The 15,978-nt window shown below is 35.5% G+C and overlaps 1 protein-coding gene across 8 annotated transcripts in view; it reads right to left on the bottom strand.

Moving 5' to 3' along the window:
• The window catches only part of LOC105480101 (ATPase phospholipid transporting 11B (putative)), a 137,333-nt gene that overhangs the window by 109,734 nt on the left and 11,621 nt on the right, over positions 1–15,978 (bottom strand). For all 8 annotated transcript variants that reach the window (XM_011738539.3, XM_011738541.3, XM_024792433.2 and 5 more), the window contains exon 2: positions 1,991–2,107. In XM_011738539.3, the coding sequence (XP_011736841.2) occupies positions 1,991–2,107 (117 nt within the window). The remainder of the gene's footprint in view (positions 1–1,990; positions 2,108–15,978) is intronic.

Below are 15,978 nucleotides of genomic sequence, written 5' to 3'. Positions count from 1 at the left end.
TATTTAATAAATGGTGCTGGGAAAATTGGCTAGCCATAAGTAGAAAGCTCAAACTGGATCCTTTCCTTACTCCTTATACGAAAATGAATTCAAGACGGATTAGAGACTTAAATGTTAGATCTAAAACCATAAAAACCCTAAAAGAAAACCTAGGTAATACCATTCAGGACATAGGCATGGGCAAGGACTTCATGTCTAAAACACCAAAAGCAACGGCAACAAAAGCCAGAATTGACAAATGGGATCTAAAGAGCTTCTGCACAGCAAAAGAAACTACCATCACAGTGAACAGGCAACCTACAGAATGGGAGAAAATTTTTGCAATCTACTCATCTAACAAAGGGCTAATATCCAGAACCTATAAAGAACTCAATCAAATTTACAAGAAAAAAACAACCCCATCAAAAAGTGGGCAAAGGACATGAACAGACACTTCTCAAAAAGAAGACATTCATACAGCCAACAGACACATTAAAAAATGCTCATCATCACTTGCCATCAGAGAAATGCAAATCAAAACCACAATGAGATACCATCTCACACCAGTTAGAAAGGCAATCATTAAAAAATCAGGAAACAACAGGTGCTGGAGAAGATGTGGAGAAATAGGAACACTTTTACACTGTTGGTGGGACTGTAAACTAGTTCAACCATTGTGGAAAACAGTGTGGCCATTCCTCAAGGATCTAGAACTAGAAATACCATTTGACCCAGCCATCCCATTACTGGGGATATATCCAAAGGATTATAAGTCATGCTGCTATAAAGACACATGCACACGTATGTTTACTGTGGCACTATTCACAATAGCAAAGACTTGGAATCAACCCAAAAGTCCATCAGTGACAGACTGGATTAAGAAAATGTGGCACATATATACCATGGAATACTATGCAGCCATAAAAAAGGATGAGTTCGTGTCCTTTGTAGGGGCATGGATGCAGCTGGAAACCATCATTCTCAGCAAACTATCGCAAGAACAGAAAACCAAATACCGCATGTTCTCACTCATAGGTGGGAATTGAACAATGAGATCACGTGGACACAGGATGGGGAACATCACACACCGGGTCCTACTGTGGGGAGGGGGTAGTGGGGAGGAATAGCATTAGGAGATATACCTAATGTAAATGACAAGTTAATGGGTGCAGCACACCAACATGGCACATGTATACATATGTAACAAACCTGCACGTTGTGCACATGTACCCTAGAACTTAAAGTATAATAATAATTAAAAAAAAAAAAAAACCCAATCTAGCCATTTACTAGTAAGCAACCTTGGGAAAATTATTCAATTTCCTGGCACTTCAACTAAGGAAACTGATTTAAAACAAGTATAACACTGCTTTGTAAAACAGATTTCATAAAAGCTATCTCATATCTCAAGCTTTTTATTTCATAAAAGCTACAACATATTATGTTGTAAAGATTAAATGATATGAAAAGTACTTAATATAGTTTCTGGTACACAGCATATTAGTTCCTTAGTTTACTAGCAACTAAAGATAATTTTTTGGCATGTGGGCTACTGGTATGAGCAATTAGCAACTCCTTTTATTCTACAGTTAACCATTTTGGTTAAGATAAATCGACCACCACCATTTTCTTGAATTTGTAAGGATATAAATAAATATATATACACACATATAATCACTTTTAAAAATAAAAGTGATTTATATCCACAGTTTTAATAATTTTTTTTTTGAGACATGGTCTCACTCTGTTGCCCAGGTTGGAGTGCAGTGGTGCGATCATGGCTCACTGTAGCCTCGACCTCCCAGGCTGAAGCCAGCCTCCAGAGCAGCTAGCAGTACAGGTGTGCCACCACACCTGGCTAATTTTTGGTAGAGACGAGGTCTCATTATGCTGCCCACACTGGTCTCAAACTCCTGGGCGTAAGCGATCCTCTCACCGTGGCCTCCCAAAGTGCTGGCATTATGGGTATGAGTCACTGCACATGGCCTAACAATAAAAACTTAATTCTTACCTTAGATGAAATGATTCGGTTATCTATAAATTTCTGAGGTGTGTAAAGGCCATTCTGAGGAAACCTGTTGGCTACGTAGATGGTTCTTGTGTCACTCTGATGTGGTGGGTCAAAACCCTAAGACCAGCCAAGCAAGAGAAAAAGAAATACTAGTCAACCAGGTTAGTTATGATACTTTACTGTTAGCTTTATTTAACTGGTCAGATTACATACATTACTATTGCCCTTAAAATGCATACAGACTCAATCTATTTAATTAGAAGAGCTATGCCACCTATTTTTTTCTTTCACAGGTAAACAGGTACATTATCTCCAGATAGAAACTTAACTAGGTAATGCCGTTAGTAATGTAAAACAGTTCATTCTCTGTCAGAAATACTCCTATATTGAAAAAAAAAATCTCATGGAAGACCTATAGAAGTATTTGAGGACAAGTTTTCTATCCCTACTGCATTCCTTCCCTTTCATTTCTGTGGATGGATTTCTACTCAAGTGATGTGGAAGTCCTGTGTAGCTACAGCCCAGTAAACACCTACCACATCTGATGGCAAAGGTTTATATTTATTTCACTTTTCCCATCACCAGACTGACTTGGTTGCAAAGAGCTTTGTTCCCAGATGACTTACAGTACGTTAGGTAGGATCTTGCCCAGACTCATTCCACACAATTACTTATTGGTGCCATTATAGTATCAATTGACTTACTGAAATATAGATATGAATACGCTGTAATTCCTGGCCTTCAGGAACTCATATCCTGACCTCAAATTTAGAAGACCATCTGTCAAGGCATATTAGTAATCATCTCCAGTAGAAAAGATTCCACGGGTGACAAGAATACTGAAACTTTATCCTCAGAGGACTGTACTATCTTCCACAGTTGCAAGTGAATCTTCAAGACAACTTTAACATTCGACATACTGTCTAGGGGTTTGAAAAATTAGAGGAAAAAAAAAAACAACAGACTCTTCTGGCAGATCCTGGGAACCCACTGATAGGCTGAAAGCAATATACAAATGAAAGACTTTCTTTCTTTGGTTCTAACAGGCAAATGATTCAAAATTCCTTAGGTTTCTTTTTTTTTTTTTTTTTAATAGTGGTCATGGGCTATAAAACTTGGTATTCATAAGCTACGATAATCCATTTTTAGATATTAGTAAAGGCTCTAATTTAGTAACCTACTAAGAAAGTACTCTGGCTGCCATTCAATGCTTAGCATCCCTGTAACATTTCCATTAAGCACAGACATACACAGACAGTGGGAGATCCCATGTAAGCTAGAGGGATATTTTGCTTAGTTCATTGGAATATTAAGTGTTATGTATGGTATTCAACTGTTATTATTCTTGGTTTTAAACTTTTATTCTGTGATCTCAGAAACAGCTAGTACAGGACTGTACAAATGCATTTGTATGCATCATAACAAACATGTTTATCTGTTCAGACTATTTAAAGTCCTAAGATTTTTCTACCCTGCTTTTGCAACACTTTGCAATAGTGATGAACACACTTTGTAGATGTGAAAGTGGCATTATGTGTCTGATTTCAAAATAGGTCTCTTCAATGAAAAAATATGGTGGCAGAAATATTTATTTTCCTCATAAAGTGTCTTTAAAATTTTTCACAATTTGACAAATACATGAATAAGTGAACAAATGAATGAACAAATAGTTTCAAGGCTACTCCTTTAGTCTTGGACTGTATTTCTCAAAAGAGGTTCACAGGGAGTTTACCTATAAACAGGTATCTGGAGCATTAGACTGCAGGGAGGCATATTTATTCAGCATCTGCTTTGTAAACATGTTAACATCTCCCCCCATACACTAGCTCCTGCCTCTTCATATGCTTTCTGCCATCTTTCTCTCCAGCATCACTCTGCTTTCAGCTCAACTCAACAGATTCAGATGGACACCTGTTTAAGAGCCTATTAAAACAGGTAAAATGTTACTAACATGTTATTACTTCTCTTTAACACTAATTTAAACACTGATTTATAGCTTCTGGGATTTTTTTAAAAAAGAAAGTACATTTCAGGGCCTCAAACAATACATAAATCTTTAAGATGTCAAGAAAACTGAGACTGAGAACCACTTAAAGAGAATTTTAATTTTTTGCTAAATTCTCACCAAGACTGGAATTTATGTACATCTAAAGTTAAGAAACAAAAACCAAAGGACCCAAAGTAACAGCAAGATAACTACAGCAATACCTCAGTTATGACTAGAATTTCTATTAACATATAAATGCACATAATTTACATGAAGCAAATGCTCATCATTTCCCATTTATCTCTACTGGATGGATAAGAACCAATGACCACATACTAAAATTCTGGAACTCCTGAAGGTTCTATAATTATTTCAAAGGGATATATTAAAATGTTCCCCCTGGCTGGGCGCGGTGGCTCACGCCTGTAATCCCAGCACTTTGGGGCGCCGAGACGGGCGGATCACGAGATCAGGAGAGTGAGACCGTCCTGGCCAACATGGTGAAAACCCATCTCTACTAAAAATTTAAAAATTAGCTGGGTGTGGTGGTGGGCGCCTGTAGTCCCAGCTATTTGGGAGGCTGAGGCAGGGGAATCGCTTCAACCCGGGAGGTGGAGGTTGCAGTGAGCCGATATTGTGCCACTGCGCTCCAGGCTGGCAACAGAGCAAGACTCTGTCTCAAAAAAAAAACCAAAAGAAATATATATTATACATTAAACCGAATTTTAAAAATCCTATAGAGCATTTCTATATTCCAATTAAAAATAAGATGACAAATCTAAAAGGAGAATGACAAACTTTTCTGTATTTCCAATGATGATACAGTATCTACTTATGCATTCTGAGGTTTTTCATTAATTCACATAATCTCATCTAATCATATTATAGTCAATGGCATGCATTTGTGGGGATGTACGGGTGTTATTTTCTTTCATACGCAAAACAGTTAAATTTAATATATGTGTCTATTGTATAAATATGGCCAAATGTCCCTTACGGAAATTAAACCTATAACTTCAGTTTATTAATATTTAATATCAACTTTGCTGCAACAAATTAAACTAGCCACAACCTAAATAAAAATAAAAGAACAAAACTATCCAAAAATGAAGAAAGTGATTTAGAGCAGGATCGATAAATGGGCTTCAGGTCTCTGAATCCCTTAAATTGTGTGTAAATTTGCATATATGTGCATTTTTCTGATAAGCGTGTACATAGGTTTCATGAGCTGTGCATGATGAAAAGAAGCTTAAAAGTACTTAACTTAAAATCGTGCTTTGTAATTAGTTCTCTAGCTTGAAATTCTACATTTAAAACTACCTCAAGAGAATCTTTATGTTTCAGTGATACCTTTATCTTCTTTAACAGGAATCAAAACAAGCTATTAACAAAATTATCTGTGTAACTACATGTTTAGTACGAAGTTCAAGCATATTTTCACACTATTTCTAGTAAGCATTGTCAGCAATTCTATGACACTAGAGAGGAAATATAATTTGAACTCCCTAATCACTAGGTCAAGGCTACATGCCAAGGTTCAGAAACCTTTGGCACATAATACATTTTCTCTTGTTATCCTAGGTTACTCATTCACACCCTCAACCCCTTGATGCTTGCCTGCTCCTTTCTTCTCTGATTTTATCTTGTCCCGGGCAAAGGAACTGAGATAGATTAATGCTATTCCAACTACCATGGTTTAATGTTAATGTCTACTAAAAAGTAGAGTTTAGGTATTGTAGGCACACAAATTTAAACTATGAAAGCTATTATAGTCTTAAAAATTATGAAATTCAAAATCTCTTTTTTTTCTTACTGGATTTGTGAGCATAGGTTAAAGCCATAGGTACTAAAAAAAAAAAAATTGTGGGGAATATTTAAAAGGGGAAAAGTCTCATGATGGCGGATAGGGGAAGAACTGTTAATACAGAAGACAGGATTGATTTGAACGAGACTCCTCTTGTAACCAAACTGAATGAGACCTGGAGAAATCAAACCAGCAAACAGCTATATGAATTTTAGGAGGAGGTCTCTGGCATAAAACAATACTTAGGAATGAATCTCAACATTTTCAATTGTAGGCCAAGTATATTAGCCTCTTCATTATCTTAAAATCCCAAAGATTTTGTAAGCATTACAAATAAAAGAGCTAAGAAGAGACTAAAACTACAGTTATGAATAATTTAATTAGTCATACTTCTTTAATATAACTAAGAAAACATCATCCTTAGAGTTCACAGCGCTTTCTAGCATTCCTACATATGATCTATTTGCTCTATGACAGAAAGAAAAAGCATCAAAACAAACAAAAGACCTCAAAACAACAAAAACAAAAAGCAGCTTCAGGGTCAAAACTGTAATACCATTAGGTTATTAAAACAAACGAACAGAATTTTATTTAGATCGCATGCATGACAGAAAGTGATTTTTGTTGGCTATATGTTTCAAAGTATACAGGCACATGAAAATGCCTAGGGAAAAAAAATACCAATGCTTCTGGGGAGGAATTATTTAACGTCTTTTACTGAAACCTACAAAGTTAATTGTGAATTACTGTTTCCTAGACATAAACTTTCAATAAAACATACCTATTCAGTAACATATACCTATATAAAGGTACCATTAGGGCAAGATAATGTGACACAGTTAACAGACCAGAGTAAGGTGACAGAGAAAAGCTTAAAACACCCACAATGTAAACAGTTGTAATTTATCTTAGCTTTTTGCTTTGTATTACATAACTTTCACTTCAGGATTTAAGTTAGTTTGCCATCTATCAGACCAGTCTGGTCTTCCAAGAGCTCCAGCTTAGTGCAGGGGTGAGTTGGGACTGGATTTTTCAAGTTGTAGGATATAAAATCTAGTGTAATCTTAACGAAAGATAACTCAAAAACTCTCAAATCATTTGCCAAAGTTTTACTAAAGGTTGCTCATTTCTTTGTTATAACATTACTTCCCAAACTTGATTTCCTATTCCAACGTTGGCTCCAGCAAAAGCCTACTCATCCTTCATTTTTCAGCTTAAGAGTTTCCTTCTCAATGGAGCTTTAGCTGATGCCCCTCATTCCCCAGAGACAAAGGCAGGCATGTGTTATGTACTACTCTCACCAAACCTTTTATACAGTCCCAGTATAGATTTCATTTCATTACACTCAATTGTAATTACTTATCTCTGTAACTATCTCCCCCTCTAGACTGTAAGATTCTTTTGAGATCAGGTCTTGCTCTGTCACCCAGGCTGAAGTGCTAGTGGTGTATTCACGGCTCACTGCAGCCTCGACTTCCCAGGCTCAAGCGATCCTTCTCATTTCAGCCTTCTGACTAGCTGGGACTACAGATACATACCACCACGCCCAGCTAACTTTTTAAATTTTTTGTAAATATGGGTCTCACTGTGTTGCCCAGACTGGTCCCAACCTCCTGGGATCAAGCAATCCTCCTTCCTCAACCTCCCAAAGTGCTGGGATTACGGGTGTGAGCCACTGTGCTCAGATTGTGTCAGATGTCTGACACAAATTAATTATTTAAAGAGTATTTACTCAATGGATTAAATTCTCTAGTTTTCACATTCTAAGTTTGGTTTTAAAACATCACTAAAGGCCGGGCATGGTGGCTCACGCCTGTAATCTCAGCACTTTGGGAGGCTGAGGTGGAAAAATCACCTGAGGTCAGGAGTTCGAGACCAGCCTGTCCAACATGGTAAAACCCCATCTTTACTAAAAACACAAAAAATTAGCCAGGTGTGGTGGTGCATGCCTGTAATCCCAGCTACTTGCAAGGCTGAGGCAGGAGAATTGCTTAAACCTGGGAGGCGGAGGTAGCAAGTGAGCCAAGATTGCACCACTGCACTCCAGCCTGGGTGACAAGAGCAAAACTCATCTCAAAATAAATGAATGAATAAATACATAAATATAAAATATCACTAAAATGTCAGCCAGGCATGGTGGCTCACACATGTAATCCCACAACTTTGGGAGGCCAAGGCAGGCGGATCACTTAAGCCAGGAGTTCGAGAACAGCCTGGGCAACATGGGAATACTCTGTCTTTACAAATAAGTAGAAAAATTAGCCGGGTGTGGTAGCATGTGTCTATTGTCCCGGCTATTCAAGAGACTGAGGCAGGAGGGTCACTTGGGCCCAGGAGGTGAAGGTTGCAATGAGGCATAATCACGCCACTGCACTCCAGCCTGGGCAGCAGAGTAAGACCCTGCTTCAAAAAATAAAAAATAAAAATAATAAACAAATGTCTACCAAACTGAATTTAACTTTTATGTTATTTAATTTGGAAATGGAAAAAACGTAAAAGTGATACTGTAGAGTGAAATATACCATTACTAGTATAAGAAGGGCTAGCAGGAAACTTTTTATTCTGGTGTTCCTAGAAATGTCTTATTCTTCTCAAAGCTATTTATTACAGTTTTACAGTTGGTGGGGATCCATTCCTGAATGTCAAAGAAATCAACTTCCATTAGGGGAATACAAATCAAAACCACAAGGATATAACACTTCACATCCATTAAGATAGTAATTACAAAGACAAATCAAAACAAAAAAACCAAAAAACCCCACAAAACAGAAAAAAACTATTGGCAAAAATATGGAGAAACTGGGACCCTTGTGCATTGCTGGGGGGAATCTAAAATGGTGAAGCTACCATGGAAAATGGTATGGCAGTTTCTCAAAAAATTAAAAACAGAATTAACATAAGATCCAGCAATTCTACTTCTGGGTATATACTTCAGAGAAGTGAAAGAAGGAGCTCAAAGAATATTTCTACACCCATGTCCGTAGCAGCATTATTCACAAAAGTCAAAAGGTGGAAGCAACTCAAGCATTCATCTACTGATGAATGAATAAACAAAATGCGGTATTATACAGGCAATGAAATATTATACAGCATTCAAAAGGAAGAAAATGTTGGCACATGCTGCAATATGGATCAACCTGAAGGACATTATGCTAAGTGAAATAAGCCAGTCACAAAATGACAAATATCATATGATTCCTCTTATATAAGGAATAAGAGTAGTTAAATTTATAAGACAGAAGCAGAAAGTGGTTGTCATGGGTTGAGTAAGGAAGAGAATAGCAAGTTTATGAGTACAGAGTTTCAGGTTGGGAAGATAAAAAAGTTCAAGAGATGGATGGTGGTAATGATTATATAACAATGTGAATACACTGAATGCCACAGAACTGTATACTTAAAAATGGTTAAAATGGTAAATTTTATATTATGTATATTTCACATAATTTTTAAAAATCAACTTCATCCATTTGGGACTTCACTATGGATTTTCTGCATCAGGCAAGTCCTATTTGGCCATAATTCAACCATGATAGTAAATATCCCTTATATGCTGGACTGGTAGTTTCCATGCATGGAAACATAGGGGGTATTTATGATAAAAATAAATGTGTAAGGTTGTTTTAGTTTAGATCAAATGTAAAGATCACAGGTTTCAGTAAGGGAGAATCTAAGGTTTCTATAACCAAGAACACTAAATTTGAGTTCTTTAATTTGCCTATCCAGTTAACCATTGTCTGGATAAGGAGTGAAACTAGTAAATTTTATAGCTGCAGTATCCAGATTGGAGATAAATGGGTAAAAATACATTTTCACTCATATCTAAAACACTTCTGAGCTTCCTCCTTCTCCCCCAATAATCACAAACAAAAATGGCCATGAAAATGGCTTTCTAAATCCTCCTTGGTATATCAGCAATAGCTGGCTACAGCTCTGCAAAGAGGCTGGAGACGCAGTCAATGAATAAACATATCTTTTTCACAATATCTTCAAAGTTTACTATTTAAAAAACATACCAGTCACAAACGTACACCACAAAATTCTAAACAACATTAAAAAATACATTGAAGTAAAAAAAAGATGTCCTGAGTGAATCCTATTTGGTTATTTAGACAAGAATTAACACAAAAAAAAGTTTAAAAAAGTAGAAAAAAGGTGAATGGAAGATATGTAATTTTGCTATTAATTTTACATGCTGGAAACCTGTTTTCAGTAATGCCTAGACCAAGAAACCATTACTAAATAAATAGCAGCAGCAACAACAAAAACCAACTACCTTGTACCAGTCTCACCACAATCTAGTTGTCCTACTTTTCATCTTCTCATAATTATAAACATTTTTAATGTTTCTCAAAATACATAATGCTCTTACATATAATGAAAGTATATGCTGTTCCTGTTATCAGATACTTACAATGTAATATAAAGAATTTAAATTGGACAAACCAACCAAAATAATAATATCACTGAAGTAATGTTCCCAAATAATCATATACACTTAGTGTTCTACAAGCTCTTCAATCCACCTATCATTTTCTGATTGGTTGCTTAAGTGTGTTTCCCTATTCTCATATATCAAACTGTATGTACTAGTTCTATTATAGTTAAAAGGTGTATGCCTCAAAGTCAAAACTCCTTTTTGGGGTATGAGCCAAAGGAAGGAAGGTGGACTTCTAGGGAACTTTTCAGAAATAAGGTTGGTATTGATTTTCACAATGACTGGGGGGTGCTAGTGGCATTTAGTTACTGGGTGGATGAGGCAAAAGTATTAAGACATTCTACAATGGATTGCAGAGTCTTGCCAATGAAGAACTGTCCTACGAGCATCACAATTTCCAGATGCCATGTTTGCAAAAATCCCTTTGAAATAATCCAAACCTTCTATTTAAACATAAACAAAACAATTTTATATGGATTTATGAATTTCCCAGGAATGCAATTACCAGGTAAATTGAAGAAAGATTATACTTTTTGACAGAACTTTTATGAAGTAGTGTTTACTGTTTCAGAAAATCACATCACTAGTGAAAATGTTATGAGTCACCATAACAATATATTTTTAGCAGTATATTTTAGAGCCACAGCATTCACAATGACTTCAGCATCTGATTATTCATTATGTCTAGTGTAGTCATGATTGTTTACATACTGAAATAGATTTTATTTAATATAAATGTATTCATTTATTTTTCCTTCATATGACAATTAGGTTGGTAATGTGGATTTAAAAAAAATTACTTGTATAAGCAAGTTATTTAAATTTTATTTCAGGATTAAAAAAGGAAGAAATATTTATAAAATATTTGATAGGAACAGGGGAAATATGTCTGACAGTGTTGAGAATCAACTATGTACTTGGATGCTAAAATGTAAGTTACACCACAAGTATTCACTATCTCTTAAGTTAGAAGGTGCTGCTTATCTCACATGAGCAGTACAGACAGTATTCATACCAGGAAACTACTGTACAACAAATATTTCCAACTACAGATTTAAAAATAGGATTAAAGTATAGGTAAAAATATTCTCAACAGTAACAGCACAAAAAACATACTGAGGTCAAAGAATAAAGATGCTAGGGGAATCCTATTTATTTAGATAAGAATAGAAACAAAGGTAGAAAAAAGTAGGGTAAGAGGAAGATACACAATTGTCTAATTAATTTTATATGTCAGAAATGTGTTATCAAGAACCTGGGAAACATGCTTCAAAAGAAAGTAAAGCATGCCTACACAGGGAAAAAAGTAAAAAAAAGACTCAGTAAATCCTAAACTAATGCCATGAAAATTAAACTTTAAGTAGAGAAATGATTATTTAGCATCACTGGATCACACTAACATAATTCTGAAAAATTTATTTATTTATTTATTTATTTATTTATTTTGAGGTGGAGTCTTGTTCCATCGCTCAGGCTGGAGTGTAGTGGCGCCATCTCGGCTCACTGCAACCTCCGCCTCCTGGGTTCAAGCAATTCTCCTGTCTCAGCCTCCTGAGTAGCTGGGATTACAGGCACCCACCACGATGCCCAGCTATCTTTTATATTTTTAATAGAGACGGGGTTTCACCATGTTGGCCAGGCTGGTCTTGAACTCCTGATCTCAAGTGATCTGCCTGCCTCGGCTTCCCAAAGTGCGTGAGCCACCGTGACTGGCTGAAAATGTATTTTTAGAAAACAAAAGAATTTTAGCTTATTTTCAGTTATTTCAAAAAGCAGCTCATTTACCCTGTATAATAACTATGAAAATTCTACTGCTGATCTGCAATTCTTGCCTTCTAATATCTTCCTGTATTCAATTTTTTTTAAATGTACTTTAGAAACCAATCAAAGAATACTTACTGAATACTTACTATGTGCTTTGTAGTGTGCTAAGGACTAATGATGATGAAAGAAACACATGACTTAGTCCCTGCCCATATGGAATTGATGAAATCTTAGTGATTTATGCCTTAAGCTATTTCATCTCAAATACTTAAGATCAAATCAGAATTGTTTTCTGTTTCAAATGTGAGACAACTAGCATGGATATCTAACAATCTGGTAAGCAACTGGATATACTTGTTTAGAGCTTAGAAAAGAGGGCTGGACTTGATACTGGAACCCAGCAAGCAAAATGGTGACAGTTCAAGCAAAGGATGTGTACAGAATTGCCTATTAGTGTACAGAGCGGGCAGGGAGTGGTGGCTCACACCTATAATCCCAGCACTTTGGGAAGCCGAGGCAGGCAGATCACTTGAGGCCAGGAGTTCAAGAATGGCCTGGCCAACATGGCATAACCCTGTCTCTACTAAAAATACAAAAATTAGCCAGGTGTGGTGGCGTGCCTGTAGTCCCAGTTACTTGGGAGGCTGAGGCAGGAGAATCACTTGAACCCAGGAGGCAGAGGTTGCAGCAAGCAGAGATGGCACCATTGCACTCCCGCCTGGGCGACAGAGCAAAACTCCATCTCAATAAAATAAAATAAAATAATTAAAATAGATAAAACAGAATATAAATAAAATGTAATTAGGAAACTTAGAGAGTCTTTAATTGTTAATGGTTATCACACTGACTTCTAACAACCAAAGGCACTGGTTCTCAGAGTTTTGGATTTCTATTTTTTTAATCTCCTATAGGAGGGAACAGTTCTGGATTTTACAGATCGGTAAAACTTTTTTAATTAGGAAACTGGCATAGGGTTGCCAACTTTTTATTTTTCCAACCAAAAATATTAAGAAAAAAGAAAGCAAAGGAAACAATCTAAGACTTTAAAAAGTCTGAGAAACTAAACCAGAAAAGGGAAATTAGGAAAAAAACTAATAAAATTCAAATAAAGTATGGAGTAAAATAACACATCAATATTGGTATAACAAACACAGCATAGTAATATAAGATGTTAACAGTAAGAGAAACTGGGTGGGAGAAGAGGGTACAGGAATCCTCTCTACTATATTTGCAACTTTTTTGTTAACCAAAAACCATTCTAAAATAAAGTTTATATTTAAAATGTTAAAAAAATTACTCAAAAACAAGCACATCTATAAATTTATGCAAACAAACAGATTACACTGACCTCATTTTTCTCTTTTTGCCATAGACCACTGAGAGCTTTATCTCAATCTACATGAAACATCATCATTACGAAACCCATGGCCTGGGAGACTACCAACTAAAAAAAAACTGTTAAAAGTATTCTTTAGAAATTTTGACTTTCCCTTTCTCATATTAAATTCCTAAGATACTTCAGCTTTTCCCTCTTTTTAAAAAAATACTACAAATACATGCTGGAAAAAAAATGTTGATCAACATGGGCAGGTTAGCACTGCATCAATTCCTTTTAACTTTGCATAAAGATTTGGATCCACAAAGTATGAGGGTCTCCTACATATCCAAGTTAGAAACCAATTCCTTTACAACACTTTGGAAGTTCAACAGGAAAACACAAGAGTACAGAACTACTTTACAGTCTCTCCACAGTAAACAATCAGGCTCATTCTCACTGTTTCTGAACTTACTGTACATTAAAGAGCACAGTGTAGGGCTAAGATAAGCAAGAATATCTACATTCCTCTTGTAGTTCAGGAGGTGATACAGTGAAGAAACAATTTTCGAGGTAACATGATTAAGATTTGAACTTACTATATTGTGCTCAAGCTTTACCTGCCCATTACACTCATTTCAGAAGACTCTTCAAAGCAAAATCTTACAATACCAATGTGTAACACTTATAAAGAAAAATGTGTTTGCTACTCTGCTAGGCTCTGTACCAAATTTAAGTTAAAATGTTTGATCATTCTGAAGTATCAAGCCACTTAGTATTTCATCTTATAATTCAATTTATAAATACCATGAGCAAGGTAATATGCTTGGAACTATGGAAACACCAAAATGAGAAAACCACGCCCCTCCCCTGAATAGAATTCATTTTTTTTAAAAGCCCTTTTAATAAGCACAAAAAGTAAAATATCATGTAGAATGAGTACAGTTTTGACTAAAATAGCATTAAATTATACATGACTCACTTATTTTCCTACAGATTATAAAATATAATCTGAATAGATTTAAAAGTATGGCATAATTTCCTTATGGATATGATAAAAGCTATTATTAAAAATGGGCAACCACTTTATCTCTTTGCTGCATTTCTAATTTCTATTTCAAGGTCACAAATTTCTCAAACATCAAAATAATTTTTGAGCTCCCAAGGAATTAAAAACTTTCAAAAACTCTAAAAAATAATTTGCCACGCTATTTAAAATCAATGTACACATTGCCATTTACACTATACAACATTTGTAAGAGGAGACATACATTAAGATATAAGCCAGGCCTAACTAATAAAATATATTTCACATTGAGAATGGCCATGGCTGGACTACAGAAACTCTTGATTATTCTTTTTCTTTTTCCTCTACTAACTTGTTACCACCATCTCCAGAATACCACTGCTAGACATTCCTTCCCCTAATGCATTCTGTACTCTTATCTCACTTTCAGGCAGATTTAAGAGATAACGGTGGAAGCTACTGCTATTTCATTCTTCCCACTACAGCTAATTCTATTCCAAACTACTAAACTCCCTGGAAAAACTCTCTAGGTTCAAGTACTGGCTGTGGCATTAATTGGCTATTGGCTTTGGAAAGGTCTACATTTTGAACTGTTCCCTTTACTTCACAAAAGCAAAGACAGATAGTCTTTTTATTTTATTTTTTTTAATTAATACTTAGCCAAGCTTAACATAAGATAATCATTTCTGTCATCAGGGGCTGAGCCTCTGGGACTCTCAGTGTGGAAATAAGCAGTCTGAAGTTCAACTCCTATAGGATAAGAATAGCCGGGTAAGAATCAGCAGTATTCCCTTTGCACCAGGGTTCTAGAGTCAGGTTCAATTAGTAGTATTGTGCTTGGGTCCAGGCTTGCTTCCACCTTTGAAAGAAGGCTGGAAAAAGCTGGGTACCTTTAAAATAAGTATGTTTAAGATCTCCAAAGGAATAATGGAATAATATTTTTAATGAAAAATTATGAAACAAGTCAGGCACATATGCAGAAAAAGCAGACAGAAATGAACAAGGTCCAATAATAGATGCTGAAAATGAGAAATTGTCACTTAAGTAAAAATTCAGAAGAGAGGATAAACTCTTCAGTAAAAACCAAGAGAACTGGTGGACTTGAAGCTAGAAATACAAAATTTCTGCTGAAAACAGCAGATAGAAAATGAGCCGAGAAGAAGAAAAGAGCCACAGAGGACAAATTAAGAGGCTTCAACATATGTCAAGCAAGAGTTCCAGAATGAGAAAACTAAAGACTGAGAAATAATATTTTAAAGAAAAAATGGCTAAAAATTTTTCTGAACTGTATAGACTTCAGATTGAAAGCACATGCAAATGCAGAGCAGGAAAAATAATATGAAAAAACATAATGGATCTATCATAGTAAAATTACAAAATATCAAGGACAAAGAGATAATCTTAAAAATAATGTGAAAAATATTACCAACAAAGCAATGACAATTAGATTAAAAGCATATTTCATACCAGCAATTATACATGTCAGAAAGTAAGCAGTATCTCCAATATATAGAGCTAAAGTAACTATTAATCTAGAATTCTGTATCTAGCTAAATTCGCATTCCATAGTGACTATGAAATAAAAACATTACCACTCATGAACCCTTGCTTAAAAACGACTAAAGAAGTTATTTCAGCAAGAATAAAATTAAATCC

Source organism: Macaca nemestrina, chromosome 2 (genome assembly GCF_043159975.1).
Source record: "Macaca nemestrina isolate mMacNem1 chromosome 2, mMacNem.hap1, whole genome shotgun sequence".
NCBI lineage: Eukaryota > Metazoa > Chordata > Mammalia > Primates > Cercopithecidae > Macaca > Macaca nemestrina.
The sequence above is the reverse complement of the archived record's forward strand: the minus strand, read 5'-3'. Positions and strand labels throughout refer to the sequence as shown.